The sequence below is a fragment of the Anser anser genome, assembly GCF_964211835.1.
Source record: "Anser anser genome assembly, chromosome: Z".
In the NCBI taxonomy this organism is placed as follows: Eukaryota; Metazoa; Chordata; class Aves; order Anseriformes; family Anatidae; genus Anser; species Anser anser.
This window is the reverse complement of record NC_139723.1, coordinates 43,999,246-44,019,908: the sequence shown is the minus strand read 5'-3', so window position 1 is coordinate 44,019,908 and position 20,663 is coordinate 43,999,246. Positions and strand designations below refer to the sequence as shown.

The following is a 20,663-nucleotide window of genomic DNA, read 5'->3' as shown; positions in this document are numbered from 1 at the left end:
ACTGCAATATAGCTCACAGAGGGAAAGCAGATGAACAAGTGATAAGGGAACCAGAGAGCAAGTTGAATCTAGTTGAAAGAGGGCACATTTTGTTTTCCTGGATTAGGTTAATTTTAAAACTTTTTCTTCCAAACATTTTTGTCTCTGGACAAGACAGTTCAGCTATTGTTAGAGGTACAAAAATAGAAGTGATATGAGAATGGTTGCTCATGTTTTCTTATTCTGTTTCTTTCTTTTTCTTTTTTTTTTCCTTAAATTGCAACAGCATTCATTTTTAAGTATGCTCTACAGCAGTCATCAAAACATGATGATAGATAGCCTTTTCCCAGGTGATTCTTAATTCCACGTCTTCTTATCCAGCAAATGGACTACTCTCCAAATATAAATATATTTATAACTCCATTTTTTTGGGGGCAAGGCACTAATGAATCACATATGGGTGCTTTGATTTTTTTTACCATGTACACCGTGCTCTGCAGGCAAACCCATCTCCAAGTGGCTGGAAGCATGGACCCTGTCCCATCCAGGCCTTGCAGCTCACTTTTTCCTCCTTTTTGTCTTTTCTTTGCAGTTGTTCAGCACATCAAGCGCCACAATATTGTTCTTAAAAGAGAACTTGGTGAAGGAGCCTTTGGGAAAGTCTTTCTGGCAGAATGCTACAACCTCTGTCCCGAGCAGGACAAGATCTTGGTGGCAGTGAAGGTAAAAGAGTCTAGGGTTTCAATCATTAATATGTAGTTGCAACTAATGCTACTTTATTTGTAAATGATCGTGTGGAAAGGTTCACAGGGCTAATGGGGTGTTAAGAGAATGTGATATGTGAGCTTGCTGTGGATTATAAAATGAGAGCTGAATTTCATAAGGAAAAGGGGGAAAACAGTGTTACAAAGGGTTAAAATGTTTTCTGATCTATTTAAAATATGACTAGTGAAAAATAAAGCCTAGGCCATTGAAAATGCATGTGACTAACAAAATAATGTATAACCAGCTAAGTGCATAGGTTATGTGTGTAATTGCCAGTCAAATAAGGCTTTTTATTTATTTTTTTTCATGATTGTGTGATTCTCTTAATCGGCCAATGAAATTATCTGTGGTTAATGGTCATAACATTCCTGGCAGCTATATTAATCACAAAATTGTGGATAATATTTTCATGTGCTGTTAAACACTGTCTATATGGAAATCCAGAAGTCATGATATTTCAGACCTGGAGGAGTGATTCTTGATTATACAGCTCCAGTCAGCCCTTCCAAAACACAGTCCAAAATAGAAGGGAAATTTCCAGCATGGTCTTGGGGTTTGTACACTGAACATGCTTCATGGTAGCAAATCTTTTAGTCCCCCAAAATGGAAGGCCTAAGGGTTGGTCATCACCATCAGCTATGGATGTACACTAGAAGACATTATCAGTGATACTACACTCAAAGAGCTTGCAAAGTCTCCCTGGCAACCATCTCCTATCTCCATCTGTTGTTCTGCTGAAAGCTGAACGAGGTGTTCAACATTTGAGGTATCTCATTAAATGCAGGGTGAATACACATTTAGAATTTGGGCTGTGTTTAGGGATCAGAAAATAATCTTGTCTGACCAGCCGCAATTAGTCAACCATGTGTATGTTCTGGATCAAGCTGTACAGTAAAAGAAACCAAGTAGATCGTCTTTTTGAAAATGGAAACAAGGCACAGAGTTTTGGATCTGGTAGTAAAAACATAAGAATGAGGATGGATTTGTAGAGTGCTGTCTTGCTCCATCAAAAATAACATTTTTGTGTGTGTGTTTATCAAAGTTACAAGCTTTTTGATAGTTGGAGTTGTTCCACCATGTTGACTGGTAAGGAGAAATGAAGCCTGGAAGGGACATGTCATAGATGGGAGAAAGCATGAGACAAGAGATGACAAAACTAGAACTGAATGAATTTTCTATTGTATTTTGGTGAAACTAGAGTGGAAACTTCCATTTCTCTATCACTTCAGAGAAGTGCTGGATAGCAAAATAAAAGTCTCTCCATTCACTCACTGCCTTTGAAAGTCCTGACCAAATTGAGCCTAGCACTTCTGTACTGCCCTCTCTCTCTGCTGCACTTTCTCAGTGTAATTCACAAGAGTATTCAGCCTTCAAAGGGAGAGGTGTCTCCATGGGTTTAGGTGATAAATCTGTCAGTTTTCTGGATTGGTATTATTATTTTTTTTTAAATTCTTTTTTACCAAATCAATTCTTCCTAGCATCAAAAGCTATTGCACAGATAGCCATGACAAGAATAACCTCTGTGGACAGAGTATGCCCATTTTAGGTTTCTCATATTGGTTCTTAGATAGTGACCAAAGTCACATCTTTAAGAGAAATATTTTGGTGAACTGGACTGTGTCCAGGCCTCAACATTTGCCACAGGGTTTGGCATTGAAAGTGTTTCATTTTTGTTCTTCGAGGAGCAGACCTGGATGCCAGCAGCCAAGGTTTGCTTTTCCTGGCTAACAGCAAAGGTTTTACAGTGCTTCACCACCACCACCACCTCCACTCCCCTCAGCAAAGCCACAGCAAAATTGTCCCTGTGAAATAGATCCAGGGAGCATCTGTTTGGTATGAAGTAAGGAAGTGCCAGGGGTACTGGGCAACAAGGAAGCATGACCTCATCCACCTGCAACCCTCAGGACAGTGGCTGGTCTCCTGGCTTGCCGACTGCTATGCAACTGCATGGCCTTGTGCAAGTGTGCTAAAACTTTGGCCTAAACATCCCATGTCTAGTTCAACATTCATCCTTTTCCTCACTAGCAGGCTGATATCTGAGACCTTGACGCTGCAGCAAATTGCGTGGGAGATGAGTTCCAGAGAAATCTGGGAAGATGCAAAAGCAGGCTTAGCATAAACAACCCCAAATGCTTTTCCTCATTGGAAGAGGAGTAGCATAGTCTGTTAAATTTGTTTTGACCATCGGGACTTTTGGGGGGAATACTGAGTGTTCAGAAATGCTTACTGTGGATCAAGACCTGCGAGCACGGAGTTTAACCACAGGTCAGTCTGGGCATGGGATTCCCCCCACCCCAGGTGACTTTTCAGATCAGATCAGTACACAGTGTGCTGCAGACACTTCTAGAGAACAGAGGGTGGGAGAAGGAAAGGTTCTCATTTCCCTGTTGGCTGTTTTTGCTGTGCCACAGTGGTTGTTCAGGCCCGGATTCAGGGCCAGTACTCCTGTACTGTCTACTCATAGGACTGGTTTCCCAGTCAGAGTTTTGCCCTCGTTTAAACTGTCTGTAGCTGGGAGCTGGAGGTGAGGATGACCTGCAGGACACAAGTTAGCAGCTGCCTTTTGCTGACCTGGGAGTGGGAAAGGCAGGATTCACCCTGTGCTGCTTGCTCCAGGGTTGTGCTTGTCTAGCAGACTGACGTATGTACTACGTGACCAATGTTTCCATGGCACTGCAGAGGAGAACCAAAGCTTTCCAACTCTTCTCCAACTCTCAGGTGTTCTGTGGTGCTGGGGAGCAGTAAGCTGAAAGAGTGTAAAGGAAGGCTGTCAGGAGAGTTTCATTACCATGTCATACTGGTGCTGGTGAGAGCCAGATCCCCCTGCTGCTGGGGTTACAGCTCTGTGGTGTCAGGGTGGATTAAAAAGCTGGTGACTTGCACTTGCTGTGCACAGCAAGTGCTGTGCAGTGCAAGTTTGCAGGGTCCAGATTCTATATGGATACCTGGGCAAGGTCTTGGTGAAGGAGATTAAACAAGGGGTGGCGGTCCACCTGTCACAGGGCTGAACTCAGCAGATGAGGAACTCCTCTACCAGCCAGGGAATGCTTCTGTTGCCTAAGGGAATATGTCCCCTCCTCCTTAGCTGCTGGCCAAGCAGCCTACTGGTTGGAAAGTACTTGTGGTTGTGTACCAGTTCTTGCTTGGGAAAACCTCCCATTGATTGGTGAGAGTGCTTTGCATGCAGAGCTTTGGCTTACCTGTCAGTATTGATAAAAATAATGAATATGTTCTTTTCCCCGTCTTGTGCTCTTATGGTTTTATTTTGTTTTTATTTTTTTCCCCTTACACTGAAAAGAAGTTAAATGCATTACTCCCTGTCATTTCTATGTAAATGTTATGTGCTTATTAATTTTTTCGCTTTCTAATCTCCTCCTTGCCTATGTCGGCTATCTCTCATGCATTGTGTCTATGCTGTGTGCTGCATGAAGTAATGAAAATTAGAGGAGTGGGGGCTGCAGCAATGGTGGGTTACAGAACTTAAGGTTGCCCTTGTAATAGAAACCCTTTCTGAGTTTTGCCAGGGTTTTAGACCTTTTTGCATTTTGCTGTTTGACAGAAAAATGTGTAATTGCCATGGCAACTGCTCTGTCATATGATAATTTTGCTGTTTCTGTGAGATAAAAAGCTTCTCCTGAAATATACAATAAGCCATCATCACAGGGCAGAGCTGTCAGCGTTTTTACTGTCTTTCCAGGGAAAGAGCATGTTGGAAAGAGTATGAGCCTGTGCTTCTGTCTATCATTTTTTTCCTGGGTTGCTATTATATAAAAATGTTTTTTATATGAATTGTTTTCTAATTCTCTTGCTGAGGAGAATTACAGTCCAATTGCTTTATACATGAAACCAACAGAGGAGACTCAATTGACAACAGAATTGTTCCGGGTGCTTTCTTTATATAGCATAGATCGGACTGTGAGTTGGTGCCTGCATCATGTTAAGGCATCATCGCAGAGCCTGGATGCATTGGAAGATATTTCAGTTTCAGTCCTTGCTTGGTTCAGATGTGCTTTGCTGGGGACCATAGATGGGGAGCTGATTTGATATCCACCTTAGATGATATGGCTGTGTATACTAATATGTCACGGCTTATGAAGGCTTGTAAGATCCTTGTTGCATCATTATTGGTAAAACTTGCGAAAGAAGGGTTCTGTGTCTGAAGACACATGAGATTCATAAAGGGTTCTTCAGGGAAGTGTCGTTGTGGCACAACAAGTTTCTATTGCCTCTGGTATCCACAGAGCCTGAAATCTACAGAGAAAAGCCCCTGTGTCTGATAAATGGCTTTTCACTCAGCCCTGCTTCTTTTCACCTCAGCTGTTCATTTTTAAGGTCTATGTCTGCCGTTTCATAAGTGAAGAAAGCATTTTCTCTGACAGTCATCTTTTAGTCCCTAGTCCCTCATTCATACAAGCATAGGTATCATACTAGTAAAGTGGACTGAATTCTCTCTGTTTAAGAAAAACCCTGAACAAACCATGACTATTACAGCTAGAAACTGGGTTTGTTGGCAGAATGATTGCACTGTATCAACTTGTTCTGTGTCTGCTCTGATGAGCGTGGTTGGTCCCATGGTGTCTATATGAATTCAGAGTAGGAAATAGCCAGGAAAAAAACATCCTAAGTTAAAGCAATGCTGTTAGTTTTGAGTCTTATTGTCTTTTGTTTTAAGTCTAGGGGTACTTAAAATACGGAGGTACAAAGCCCAGCTGTAAGTTTCTGTGATTAATAACTTGTGAACATTGTTAACCTGCTATCATTCTCTTACAGTTTTAAAAATGTTTTTTCAATTAATACAGTACCACCATTGTACCTTCTGAAGGTAGAGCACAGTAGTGGTTTATTGTCAATTATGATTATTCCTCACTTAATTGGTGTCAGAATTTGCTTTTGGTTTCATGCATGAAAGTGTTTCCTTGCTCATGAAATGTAGTTAAGAAGAGATCTGAAACTGCTTATGAGTGGCAGGTAAATTAGTACTATTTCATTATACAAAGTTCAAGCCTCCTGTTTGATCCAACATTGATATATTTTCTACAAAATGAAAATGAGCAGGATTTTAGATCTATATATAAATAAAATGGGGAAAAATAAAAACTGCCACCCCAAGATTCTGACCTGCATCTACTTACGCTCTGTCTATCAATTTGGGATTGATACTTCAGTTGCTTACACATTTCTTAATCTTAGTCATGCAAGTAAATTTACTTTATTTCAAAAGAGTTTCTGACTGAAGTCGCAGCTTGTAAGGTCTGGTCCAAGGATCTGCCCTTCTACAAATCTACTGAATGTATAGTGCACCACAGGGACCAACATCAGCAGTAATTACATCAGTAATACATAAGAAATGCATCTATGTTCCACTAAGTATTTTAAGCAAGCAAAGCTTTATTTTAAGGAACTTAAAAACAGAGGTAAATACCAACAGGATACTAGGGGTTTTCCTGAGTTACAAGCTAAAGGATACAAACCAGCCGTGTACTAGTATGTTTTTTGGATAAGATCAGATTGTTTGTTCTGTGTTTTGGAAAACACTTGAAACAGCAAGATCATGAGTATTCCTACATCCTCTTATAACAAAAATTATTTGGTGGGGATTATACTGTGACATGGGGCAGGGGAACAACAATTCTACTGCCTTTACTAAATTGCACTTAAACATCACATCCGCATTTCTAAAAGAGTTACTAAAAATGTACTTCCATTCTTTATGCAGTATAATGTCCTTATCTTACCCTTACAATGTCTTCTCACATGTTCGCTACCTTCTGTGAACATCTCTTCTTCCTCACATTCTCCTTTCCTCTGCCAGACACTGAAGGATGCCAGTGACAATGCCCGCAAGGACTTCCACCGTGAGGCAGAGCTGCTGACTAACCTGCAACACGAGCACATTGTCAAGTTCTACGGCGTCTGCGTTGAGGGCGATCCGCTCATCATGGTCTTTGAGTACATGAAGCATGGAGATCTTAACAAGTTCCTCAGGTAAACCCACCAACATGTGCTGGAGAGCTAGAAGTGGGCAATGAAGGTTGGCAGCTATTGGTACTTAATGCCAAATTAACTCCTATCCCTTAAAAATGCAGACACCCTAAAGTGCAAATCTGTGCAACATTCATTTTGTGTCCTATGATGTGGAACTCATTTTCTTTGTGTATTTGGAAATACCATTAAGTTAAGCCTCAGAAGGAATGGAAACTGAAGAAATACACTTTTTAGTATATTTGAGGGTATTCTGAAATATTTGGTTATAAAGTTTACAGTAAGAACTGTCTTCTTGCAGGCTTTCTGGTAGCATTTTGGAAGATCCCACTCAATACCTATTGCTATCTGTAGGCATCTAAAAGCTTCTGAAATCTAACCCCTTTTCTCTTCCCTCCGCTGATTGTTTTGGAAAGAGTGCCATTAATCTGTGGCAAGAAAACTGAATTATGGAAACTTCGGTGTGGTGGAAAACACTACATTTTGAGGTCTATTTCATAAAGCTGTTCATGAATGTGCATTATAAATTGAAATTTGGCAGTAAAGTAGTCATAAATAAATAGATGATACTCAAGGTTTAGAATAATAGATAACTCATGAATCAGCAAGATTTGAACAGTGGCCTTATCTATGTGCCATTTCCACGAGTGGACATTCATTGACATAAAAATAAGCAGTTAAGAGACAGCTTTTGCTCCTACATAAAAACATTTGCATAAGGGACTGTTCTTTCAATGTCTTCTATGTCACTTCCATCAAAAAGTATCACAAAAAACATTTCAATGTACCGAGATCTCTTCTGCTGAAAAATAAGTGGGGGCATCACCACACTGGACAGATATCTGTGCAATGTATGCTACTGACAAAGCTGTAAAATAATCAAACTAATGTCCCTTTAAATGGGTTCAGATTTTCTATCTGCCTGAAATTGCTAGTGACTGCTAGTGTCACCATTTACGCATTTTTATTGCCTTTGTGAAATGAGTTTGCTGTCCTTCTAATCTCTAGTGAACAAATAGCCACCACATAAAAGCAGATGACATCAACTAGCATCCTCCCTTTTTGGCAGGGCTGCCAGGTCTGGCAGAGAGACTAGCTCTTGAACTGGGGATGCAGAGCAAACACTACTTTTCCCAGACTGACTGTCTCTTTGGCAAAGGATTTAAGTGTATTGTCAGGGCAGTGTTGGGGCATTTACATTTGCCTGCTTGGACCTCTGCCGTGGATCAGGAGAAAACTGTGGTTTCCAAAGACACTGTCCCAGTACTTTTTGAGAGCACTGAATTTCCATTAGAACAGGCCAGATTTGCAGCTGATTCACTATCATGATAAGAAATACTTATTCTTTGATTATTTTTGTTTGGCCTTTTCTTACCTCCTAACTCTGACTTTGAATTGTTGTACAGAAAGGTAGTTTAGCAGACAGTATATTTCCTCCATTAGGTGTTCTCTTTCTCTCTCTCTTCTCTCTCTCTCTCTCTTCTTTTTTTTAATTATTAATCAGCCCTGGTCTTTAGAACATAAAATGATTATGCTGGGACAAGCTGTTTAACCTAAGCTCCGATTTGTCATTCCTCTCACATTTGCCGCAGCTTGTGCTGCAGATCAGAGGTTAGCTGCAAGTGGGCTGTAAAACCCTGAATTTCTTACCCTGCAGCGCCACCAAAGGCTGACGGGAAAAATGAATCCGAAATTTAACCCAAATGAGCCTTGCTGTCTGTGTGTAGCCAAAGGCTGTTTCAGATCTAGGACCACAGCCTCAAAGCCATGCCTGCCCTGTGCTTGTTCTGGACAGTGGAGGCTAATTTGAACCCAAGGAAATCTCTGTCAATGTTACTGACTGTTGCAGATGCTGAGGAGCACCTCTTTTACAGACAGCACCACAAGTGCAAGATGGGTGGAGTGTTAAAAATAATCCAAAAGTTTCATTAGATACAAATCATCTCGTCAAGGAAACCAGTGAAAGAAGAATTCTCTAATTTAGTGATTTGGAGCTTCATATCTGAGAGCAGCCAAAAAAATAAAAATAAAAATAATAAAAATAAAATAAAAATAAAAATAAAAAAATCAGTGCAATGAAAAGGCACAGTGCTTTTCAACAGGAATTTTCCTCTGAGTCTTGGCTGGAGGTTTCATATCCTCCTGTACATCCCGCTTCACCCAGACCAGTTGAATGTTTGGCTGTACCCTGTAGCAGAGAAAGTGCAGTTAACTTCTTTACTTGGTACCAGCTGCAATCCCAGCAATGCTACATAACTTCTTTCATTTCTTTCTCACATCTGTCACTTTGCTCATGAAGTTCTTCCCTTGGGGCAATTTTAATATCATATTTCTAATAAGTAATGTCAGATTTGATCTCACAGATTTTGATTAATTTACAACTCTTTTCCAAACTCCTGTGCCCTTTCCTTAGGGATGAATTAAGGCCTCGCCTTCATTGATTAGAAAGGTGATTCTCTGAAACTCTACTTCGGAGGAAGGAAGGACTTCTGAGAGGACTTTTCTGAGAGAAAACAAAAATTGCTTGTAGAGTATTTTTCAAAAACAGTTGAGAAGGGAAGGGCAGAGATAGTCTCTTTGGAAAAATACTTTGCAGGAATAAAGTAAAAAGGCTTCTGAAAACCTAGAAGAGTAGAATGGATGGAAAGTCCTTTTTCAAAATATTATAAGGTGTATGAACGAGGAATGAGGAATGATTGTTAGCTGACCTTATTAGTTGGCTAAGGATTGGCTAGTAATGCTTATCATAAAATTGTGTACATAGGAATGCTGATATCAATATCTTTGAGTTAATAGGATTCAACAGGAGAAGGGGGGTGCTTTAGGATAGGGGGATATTATTATGAACCCAGCTGCCTTATTCTTGTGAGCAGTATATGTACCTGTTGTATAATGCTCTTCAGACCGCTTGTCTTTCACTCAGTGAAGGAAAACAGTAAGTGAAAAAAGCCAAGAGACAAATTGTTGCTATTTCACCAATGAATCGATAGCCCTTTTGTTTTTATATATGAGTAAGTCACTTGTGTGGTTTTAGGCTCACTAATACCTTTCACCTCTGTAGCTTACAAGTGGCCTGTCACTTTATCAGCTTATATTTTGATGCAGGGCACATGGTCCAGATGCAGTACTGATGGCAGAAGGCAACCGTCCAGCTGAGCTGACACAGTCCCAGATGCTTCATATCGCCCAGCAAATTGCAGCTGGTATGGTTTACCTGGCATCACAGCACTTTGTGCATCGGGATCTTGCTACGCGGAATTGCTTGGTTGGTGAGAACCTACTGGTGAAGATTGGGGATTTTGGGATGTCTAGAGATGTGTACAGCACGGACTACTATAGGGTAAGTGAACTGCTGTAAGTGCTAACAACTGAGGTCTGGTTCAGTACTGATATGACTGATTTTGGTTTTACACTGTCAGGTAATTTAGAGGCTGGCATATGGAGATCCTGGTTTTGGGTTACAACGGAGCAAATTAATCAGAATAAGATTGGCATGTCCTGTTTATGTATGATGACTTTAAATTCTAATACTAAAAGATAGGAAGGTCTTTCTGGGCAGAAATTTTACATGGTTGCTTGGCTATAGTGAAGAAGAAAAAGAAGCAGATGGAAAGGAAGAGTGGGTAATCAGATTTGGCCCAATACTTCTGAGTTATTAAAATATGTTGTCATATGTTTCTCAGACAAGTGGAAATTGTTACTTTTAGGTATTTTATAATGTTTCATTATAATGTTTATTTGAGTAGCTGTAAGTAGCAGACAGCCGTGCTGAATGAGGTATTTATCTCAGGGAAAGACTAGGTCAGAAATTATTAACTTCTCAATGCATTAAAAGCTATCTGCAGGCTTCTCCTGCCTTAAGCCTATTCTTTAATTCTACTGCTTATGATTGAAGAGCTGTTTTGCATCACTCTGGTGAGGGCAATAATTCAGTAGTGGGTAAGAGTAGCCCTTGGTGCATGTTCAGATTCTGGCCCAGGTTGTTTTCCCTAGGCTCAGTTGTGGTATAATGATGTGTGAAGTTTGCAAAGGGCTCCTATAGTTGCTAGGATTAACGGGACCTTGTACATTAATCATTGTCATTTATGGTGTCTTTGTACTCTGTGACAAGTCAGGTAGTTGACAGCATTTGCTGTTTGTTACCACATGTGTAACTTCATGAGTGCAACTGCGGCTATCAGGTTTTTATGGCTTGCGAAGGCAATCCATGGGCAAGCTGTTAGTTTGTGGATGCTGGAATTGTATCTTGTCAGATAAGCTACTTGGTCTCTTTAAAGCACATTCTATGTATGTGCCTCTCACATCACTTGTTATCAGTGACTTCTTTTTAGGTAAAATGAAGGACTCTTCCTTATCTGTCCTAACTGGGTTGCAGTGTCCATAAAATGACAGTGTCACGTCTGTGCCAGTGTTTGTGGGATGCCTGAAGAGGGATTGACTTTACATCCAGCTGACGCCTGACAGGGCAGAGGAAGGTGCACACAAAAATTTTTTGTTGAGTGTTGTTTTTCTTAACAGCTGAGAAATACATTTCCTCTGTTCTTTGTATCTTCTTTTACAAGGCAAACCTAGTAATTAGTAAACATATGAAACAGACTCCTCTTATATTTTTTTATTTTGGAGACTTGGCACTTCATGCAATTTTGTCAATGTAAAATAAGCATGACTTCATTTCAGAACTTGGAAAAATACATAGGATAGTAATCAGTGACTCTGTGTTTGCAAAGACTCAAGTGAGCACCGAAGGCCAGGCTTTCTTGATTTTGTATCTGATGAATGAACAGTACTTGCTGGGACTGGAGACATATCTCTGTTACATATTTTAGTGAGACTGGATTCATTTACCAGTTCATCATTACAATTAAGAATGAATGTTCATGCTTAATAGTAAGTGTTTGCAAAAGTCTTGACAGACAAAGACAGCATTTTTGAACAATAAATTCTTTGTTTTGTTCTAATTTTTGAAAAAAAAAAAAAAAAGACTTCTTGCTACAGAAAAACTGCAGACAAAAGCAGGTAGAAGCTAGGTAATCATACAGGCTTCCTGGGGACAGCTTAGGTTTGGTGCAAGCATTGGTGTAATGAATTTAGTGTCATCTTACCTGCTCATGTACTTCTGGTTTTAATCCTTGAGTCTTATGCATCAGCACTCAAGCAAAGCTTTTACCCAATGAAGGAGGAGTTTAGAACAAGACTAGGATTTTGTCCTGCCTGAAACATAAGGTTCTGGTAGCCTGGAAAGTCATGGGGTGCTTTTCAAAGTACCTCGTTCAAGTGATTCTTTGCATTTCTCATTGCCTCTTCTCCAGAGTGATTCTCTCCTTTCCTCTTCCGCTTCCTCCTCCTTCTTCTTCTTCTTCTTCCCATTGCCCCTTCACTCCTTCCCATCACTCTTTTGAGGCCAAGGGAGGATCAGTGTGGTCCAGGAAGAAATAAAGAAATGAGAAGAGAGAGGGAGAAGGAAAGGAAGAAAAGGACAGTGTGTGAAGAGGATGCAATAATGGGTGTGAGAGAGGGAATGAATAAGTCAATTCATTAAGGAATGTAAAAGAAAAAGGAAAAGGAAAGTGGAAAGAGGTGTTAGTAAAAGACACAAATGTGGCTGAAGGAGAAAGATGTAGACACATGGCAGAGGTGAGGAATGAAAATATAAGTATCGTGGTTCCATCCAAATTGATGAAGTAAGCTTGCAGTATGATGGAAATGTATGAAACCTAAACTTGTGTAGTCACTTGTTTTGCACAGTGAGAAAATCGAGACGGATCATTTCTCCAACCCTCCACATTCCAGCTGTCTTTTAGCTGGTATAGCGGAGAGACAGAGCCACAGACTGCCTTGCTACCATATTTCACACTGATAAAAGCTGGAAGCCACAGCTGAGTCTTTGAGGTTTTCGACTGCACAGCTTGGGCCATATATGGGCTAGCCAGAGTCTGACCGAAATAAGCAAGCCTATGATGACTTTCCAGAGTGTTGCCTTAAGAATTATGTCTATGGCAGGCCTAAGCAATGAAATTTATTGATGACACTGGAATGGCAGTGACCCACCATAACTAATTGCTTGTAGCAGTGTAAGTCTCTTTTAACTGTTCAGACTTAACTGTGTACACAGAAGAAATTCTTCCCTAGCCTTGACAGCTTTCTCTGATGCTCATTGGAAGGATTTATACAGCTTCAAAAAGCTCTGCAAGAAATAGTTTGGTATTTGTGTTTATTAAGGCACTGGAATCTGTTTACTGAGATCCTACCACCTTGTCGGGATGCTAGGTTTGCCCAAGATGATTATTCATAGTTTGTTTCTGTAAGATAAGGATGGTCACCAGTACTTGTTTGCTGTCAGATTGTTAATGACACTCTGTATTGAAGCAGCTCAGTAGTTAAACGAGATTTGAGAGAGAAAGGGAGAGAAATAATCCTTGGGTTGGGAATGCATGTTATGTGTGGCCCTGGTTACACAAGGTTTTCTTTTCCTCCTCCCTTCTTTTTTCCTTTCTTTTTCATCAGACAGGAATCTTGGGGGTGGAGAGAGCCCTGATATACATGCTAACATCCAGTGAAACAGCAACAGTTTTCAAAAGTCACCCCAGATGATCATGAGGTCACGAAGAATTTGCAGTGCCTTTTCCTCTCCCGCACTGCCATCCACCTCAGGTCAAACTAAAGCAACTGTCAAATAATTAGTTTCATCCATGTGCCAAACACCTCCAGTGACACTGCTGCACTGCAGGCCTTGTAGCACAGTGCATCACTTCATGACGTTATTTATTTGCAGAGCTTAGGTCTCAGGTTCATTAGGGACTTTTACTTGTTTTGTTGACGTCTGTTTTTTGTTGCTTGGACTCCCAACACTCACAAGTCAGAGTTTCCCTTCTTTCTCTCTGATACTCAAATAATGTGACTCATCAGCTGCCTTCAGTGGCTTAAAGTACTGACACTGAAGCATGGGAACGACCAGATTGCTAGTATACTTCCTTGCACTCAGAACACTTCAGGACCTTTTTAGGCTCACAGTTGAAGTTTGCAGCTGCTGCTCAGTACTTGGTCTTAAAATACTTTTCTACATTTTCTTATCATACACACACAAACACAAAAAAGAAGGTCATCTCACCTCAGTACTTGGAAAAACTTAACAGGGATATGCTTTAAATATCCAGCCTGGTCAGCCAGCTGCAAGCTCGAGCCAAGATTTTGCATGAAACTGTGATCTCACTGAAGTAAGCAAGAGCTTTGCCATTTACTTCATTAGGACCAGAACTTCACCCTTCCATGTTTTTATGTCTGTCCAGTGCAGAACAGAAACTCTGTTTCTGATTTAGATTTATGGAGCTAAGTTGTGTAATCCCTATTTAGCTATTGTATAACTAACTTGCCTTTATGCAACAGTGCAAGGAACAGTAGAGAAAATAAGGACTTCATGCCTCCGCTTGTACAAACCACAGAAGGAGCTATCAGAAACCTGGAACCAGGTTTCTTTAGGCCCAACTTGTCCAAAAGCTACAGAGAGGTTTAGAAGTCAAATTAGCCTAAGCCTTTCTCTATTTCAGAAAGCTATGCATTAGATGTTAAGGGCAAGAGGAGTGACAAGAGCCTGAGACCTCCTCAAGCCACATGGAAAACCTCAACACACATTAACGCCCTTAGCACCAAATCCTATGAAAATTCCAATCTGCCAAGGGACATGAGAAAGAGATGTCAAGAGTATCAATGCTGTCCTAGGTCCCTCAAAAGAAATCTTTTGACAAAAATTTCTGAGGTGTCTTACAAAGTCAGTCACCCCTGACATACAACAGATGGTGACAACAATCCCTGTAAGTCTGTCTCAGTCAGAATTACCTTTTGGCAAGTAAGCTGCATAATGGTATGAGTGCTCAAGCCAGCTGCACCAGCCAGGTATTTCAGGGGTTTAGTAACATCCCTTGGAGCACATCTGGCCCAATGTCCTACTTATGAATGTCATCTGTCCTCAGTGTCTCAGAGAAGTGTGGGAACAGAGCTTACCACAGAGAAACACCATGCAACAAGAAGTAAAACAAAAATGCAGGAGACCAGTGCAAGTCCTGAAGAAACAGTTTAGTCAAATACATAAATATGGTGCAGCCTGCATAATGCTGACAAACTTGTTTTCAGATCTCTGTCTCAGGTAGAGCACAAGATTGGACAGCAGCAATCTTCTGTCTCTGAAGTTTGAATGTCCAATTCCAATGCTTTGTTACACAGCCCCTCCCATTAATTTTCCAAGGTGGACATCGAAAATAAGTAGGATCCTGCTGATGGGACCTTGCTTGGAAGGCTGCTCCAGAACCTCACCCTCATCACAGTTGCAAATCTTAATCGGTAGCCGAAATTAACTCATGACCAGTGTACACCCAGTTGATCACATTGTTCTCCAACAGAGAGCATTATTCTCCCTTCCTAGCTTTAACATGTCAAATGTATTTAGAAAAAGTAATGCTCGCCCCTCCTGGACTGTTTTGGATGGTTAAACAAGGCAAACTATCAGGAGAAAAGGTTCTTTTTTCTTCTCCTAGTAGCCTTCTCTTACATCTTTCAGTCTGCGAAACAACAGTTTAAGTGTCTCTTTCTGGTTCAGACATCACTAGAGCTGTGAGCAGTATTTTCCAAATAAGGTTTTTGCCTTTTCTTGGACCAGAGATACTTCCCTGCCTCTAATGAAAATGCACTGCACAATACATCCTACACTCATGTAGCCTGTGTGATATTGGCATGCAGTCACTGTATTGTCAAACAGTGCCCTGGGCCACTCTCATATTCTGTGGCTTCCAAATGAAGAACATCCTCTTTTCTAAAGTTTTTGGTTTCAGTCCCTAAGTGAGTGACTGGCACATCTTGTACCTCTGGTGGTTGAGAAAGACTGTCATTTTTCATTTATTTTTAGCTTCTTTGGGGGCTGCTTTTTATTTTTTTAATTTTTATTAAAATTCAGGTCTTGTCTAAGTTGATGGTGAGTAAAGAACTAACGAAACAGAATCGTGGAACCAAAAAGTAAACTGCTGAGGGAGTGAGAAAGATTTGCAAGTTTCCTAGATTTTTGTGTCTTTGTTTCTTAGTGTTTTATTTCTTGATCAATTCTAGTTAATGTTAATGTTAAATAAGTATTTTGGAAAAGGATATCTTCTTGAAACATAGTGTTCCCATGCAACTTTCATTTAAGATATGAGAAGTTGTTATGCTTCTTAGACTCCAAGGAAGACTTCCAGAGAAACTAAGAATTACACAATTTGATATTCTACGCCAACTTTAAAAATACCCAGCTTCCAGACCTTCTTTCTACATAGAAAGGTCAAAAACCCATTTGAGAAACCATTTTGACTCTGGTAGTATTACAGCCCTTGGCAAGTAAGCCTGATTCTGATCTCCCCCGTCACTCAGCAAAACCAGAATATTGGTTTTGAAGACAGTGAAACAACATTGGTATTAGAGTAGTGAAATGGCAAAGAGTGGCTCGGCTGCTAAGCACAGTCCTTCCTTCACATGTAAGCCTAATACTTAATATTGTAGAGTGCTGTATTTCTGGCGACTGCATAATACAGCTTTCTGGTGACTCTTTATATGAAACATTTGCTAAAAGATAATGCTAGTAAAATAACCATCAGAGAATGATACCACTTAAGCTATTTCCAGTACCAAATGCCTATTTGCAAGGAGAATTAATGCATGACAGCAAGGGACTAAAAAAAGAAAAGGCTGGTTCATCATTATTTGGGCTATAACTAGCCAGGCAAGCACCACCATGCAAATGTTTACAGTGAGGAACAAGTGTCTGTTCCGAAAGGGCAGTAGCGGCAAACACCTGCAGGTTTCAGCTGTCACTACAAAGCTGGATACCTGTGTGGGGGTGTTTAGAGGAGGCTGCACTAAAGAAAACAAGAAAGAGTTACTGAGAAGTCAACCAGCTTGTCAAGGCATCCTCGTAGGTGTGTGTATTGAATTGTCACAGTTTGAAGGCACAGTTTGAAGGCTTTTTATTAGCTGCTATTTTTGCATTCATTGCTCAAAAGGAAATTATCTGCTTCCCTACATGGACTTTTCGGCTCTCCTCCTCCGTCAGAGGCTCATTGCATCATGTGTAGTGCTGGGGAGGACAGAGGGTTCCAGCAGCCCTGGAGGACGTGCACAGATGATTTCATGCAACTGGAAACAATACAGGAAATGGTGGGACAGCTACAGAGATGTAACTCTAAACTAGTTCTCCCTGAAGTCAGTGCAGTAACTGAACTTACACTAAAATAACTGCAAACAGAATTAAGCCTAATGGTTTTACAGGGCTGTCAGAGGCTTACTAAAGGTCACTACTATGTCATCATTTAGAAACTTTTATACATCACAACATCCTGATGCTAAAGGACAATGCCTGTTGCGATGTGGCCGTGTGAGAGTGTATTTTACTATGTGCAGGAAGCGAGCTTCTTACGGTGCTTGCTTTTACAAATCCCTGACTGTTGGTGCTTCTTCTTGAGCTGCAGCTTCATGACCTGCTCAGTGCTACACGGAGTGTCCAAAGGCAGCTTTGTCTCAAGCAGGTGTAGTTCCATTTTTATTGCCATTTTTAGCATGGCAATAGATGCAGTCACTTCCCAGTGGGGTTTTCTCATCATCTTCACATCAGAGTCCTTGGTCTCGCTTATGATTCTGTTTCCATCTGTTTCCACTGACACTGATCCTAAGAGGGGAGTCCAAGAAAGTTTTCCATATTAGTGTTAGGAGAAGAAACATCAGATGTCCAGCATGTGTAGTATCATGCATTTAACAGCAAGTTCTTACTAAGCTCCATCTTGCAGCATTATTGACAAGACAGTAATACAGAAAATGAGTTTTTTCACTGAGAGGTTCTGGTATACTTTGTTTTGCCACATTTTGCCTCTCTCACATGAAATGTGTAACTAGGAAACAAATTCCACCATTCCTGGAGCACATTGTCCTTCAGTCTGTGAGATCAACGAGGGCAAAACCAGAAGAATATAATGACAAGGCTAAACAATGGAGCTGACTGAAAGAAAAGCTAGAGCATAGTGGGCTTGCTTTTGTGACCAGTGCTTTCCTTTGGAAATCTGTCCCTGATGGATTTACACCAACATGGTTCAAGAAATAGTCATTAAAAACTAGTTTGTCTTGAGAAAAGATATCCAGGCAGGAACCAGTACCTAGAAAATTACACTATGAGTTACAGAAATTCTGTTGACCTACACTATTGCTTAAAGTTCTGAGTGTATGCCAATCAAAATCTTAATCAAAGTGTTTAGAAATTTTCCCTCTGTTTGCTTCTGTTAAAAGCATTGAGAATTTATGGTTTGCTCTCACTTTGATTATAAAGCAGATATTACAGTTTTCAAATAGATGCAAATTCTGGTTTTGTCCACTCCATTTCTAAGTCATTTTTATTCTGTGGATTTCAGGAGGGTTATTCCTGATGTATGCAGGAGGTAAGAGCCTTAGGATCCATATGCATGCCTGTAGAACAGCAGGAAGTTTACACAGTCAGCATCACTGGTGGCTGACACAAGCTTTTCTGTTAAGGGGCTCTTAGCACAGATGCTCATTAACTTTAAAAGTCCTTTTAAAATTATATATACAAAACTGAATCATTCTTAAAAATAACCACACATATGGATATAAATTGCAGGAAAGCACTGAATCACACATTGAAATTAGCTTTACGAACTGCAATTTGTAGAGCTTTGCAGAACTGTAATCCATTAAGTAGCAGTGCAGCCCTACAAAGCCATCTTTGCAGGTGCTGGAAAGATTTGGCTGCTGCTGAGATGTTTATCACATAAGAGGGCCATGTCCTTAATCCCAACCCCATTCACAATTTGCCGGATCATAGTTTGATGATTAGTGGGGACTTGCTCCTATGATTTTACCAAGAGCCAGTGTTTAGCACAGGGTTTTAGAGAGTGAGTTTACAGGCAGCATTTTCTAGAGAACAGGCATAGAATAACAAGAGAAATGATGAAGTGAGTTCTGTAGTCTTCCTTCACGGGGTAGCTCCTTGTGCAGACTACTAATGTCATTCTGCAATTGTGGTAAGGAAGCATTTGTAAATATCTGGAAAAAGAGATACAGTAACAGTGCTACAGATAGTCACTTTTGGCAGGAAATCTGCAAAGCAAATGACAGAACTCCAAAGGTTAGCAGCTGAAGCTGTTGACTGTGATGTGTGATGCACACAGTGTGAGGAGAAGAAGTGGGAACAAAATGAGAAAAAGCTCTCTGGGAACACTGTGAGCAGACCCAGAAAGTGGAGCGGCAGCTCCTGGCTGCAGCAGAGCACTGGTGCACCTTGTGCGGCTGCGCCGCTGACCCTGCTGATGGTGGGGTCAGCACAGAAAGGCCACCCAGAGGGAGCAGGGCTAAGCTGAGTTCTCCTTTGAGGACTGGTCACAGATTCGCCTCCCAGCAGAGTCTTTGCTGGCTTCCAGCTGGAAGATTTTCTTATGCTAATAGGCTCCCTCCTTGCAGAAAGGAAAGCAGTTGCTAGGCAGTTTTCCTAAACATGCATTTTTTTCCTGGGTCCAGAGGACAATTGGCACTCTCTTGGCATACAGAACTCAGGAAGCACAGAAAGGAAGAGTTAGATAATTAGGCTGAAATACTATACGTAACAGGATGGATCAAGAAGATGAGGACAGTATCAGCTAGTAATACAGAGTGGAGCCTGCAAATATGGCTCTGTAGATCGGTGCACACATAGGAAAGAGCAACTGATGGCGAGTGGAAATAGCGAAGGGAATCAGTGTGTTGTACTGCAGGTTGCTTAGGTCTCCACTACCTTCTGGGTCCCTCAGCTGTTTGAAATAGGTCAGTCTGAGCCTGTTGGCATTGGTGACAGAGAAGTGATGTGAGCATGCTCTAGGTTTCTTATATAGTTGTAACCCATGTACCTTTCTGAAGCCTGTTTTAATATCAGACATCATGAAGAGTCTTGAAGTTTTTGAGAGGTTGTCAGGACAGTTTCCAGGTTTGCCAAAAGGTGAGGACCTCAAAACTGAGATGATTTTGCATCTGGCAGGCCCAGGAACTTGTACTTAAACTTCAGCGATAACTTGGCTTTGCATTAATATATTCTTACATATGGAGCAAAACACTTACAAAATGCTGTCAAGCCTCTAGTCTGACAAAACTTTTAGGATTAGATGAAGGCCTACTTTATGATAAGTGAGGGGAGATGCATCTGATATAAAGGGTTGATTTAAAAAAAAATAAATTAGCAATGCTTACGTTGACTGGAATGCTTGTGTCTCCATCAGATGGGTAAACAGATCTGCAGAAGAAAAGCCACAAGTGGGAAGTAACTTTGTTCTTCCCAGTGCAGAGAAATGCTTTCATGAAAAATTTCTACTTCAATACTTTTGAATTTACTTCTAGAAGTTACTATTTACTTGCCAGTGAACAGTATCCTTGCAAAGCTGCTGTCCAGCCTTTGTTTATTTGAAGAGCTTGCATTAAATTTGATACGCAAAAAGTTCATATTCCTCTTTTCCTGTACATGTCATCCTGGGCTTGATTTTGCAACAGCAATATCTCCTGCCTGTGGTTTGGGTGCAGAGTTGGATCCATTGATTCTGGTCAGACAGAGTTTGGTACCTCTGTCTGGACTTGCATAGGAGGTGATACGAGTGAAGTTTTGAAAACCATATCCTTATTTAGTCTTGCATCCTTGTGTTGTTCTCTGGTGATACGTAAAAGTTATCTTGTCTGTTCTCAAGCTATTCCCCAATGTGTATTTATGTTGGTTAGAGGTTTAATGTGGTGAGTGGATGGGCCTAAGGAAATGTATAACTTGGCATGAGTTGCATCTGTTCTCTTTGCTGATGAATGTAGTTAGCCTTTAAATTGTATTTTGACACTTAGTTTGACCTAGAATAATCACACTTTTAATTTGCTGTGGTAATTTTTCACCTTTGTGGCAATTATGA

At 40.7% G+C, this 20,663-nt stretch overlaps 1 protein-coding gene across 2 annotated transcripts in view; it reads left to right on the top strand.

Moving 5' to 3' along the window:
- The window catches only part of NTRK2 (neurotrophic receptor tyrosine kinase 2), a 202,575-nt gene that overhangs the window by 149,988 nt on the left and 31,924 nt on the right, over positions 1-20,663 (top strand). For both annotated transcript variants that reach the window (XM_083818799.1, XM_083818798.1), the window contains 3 exons: positions 572-702; positions 6,557-6,729; positions 9,832-10,066. In XM_083818799.1, the coding sequence (XP_083674925.1) occupies positions 572-702; positions 6,557-6,729; positions 9,832-10,066 (539 nt within the window). The remainder of the gene's footprint in view (positions 1-571; positions 703-6,556; positions 6,730-9,831; positions 10,067-20,663) is intronic.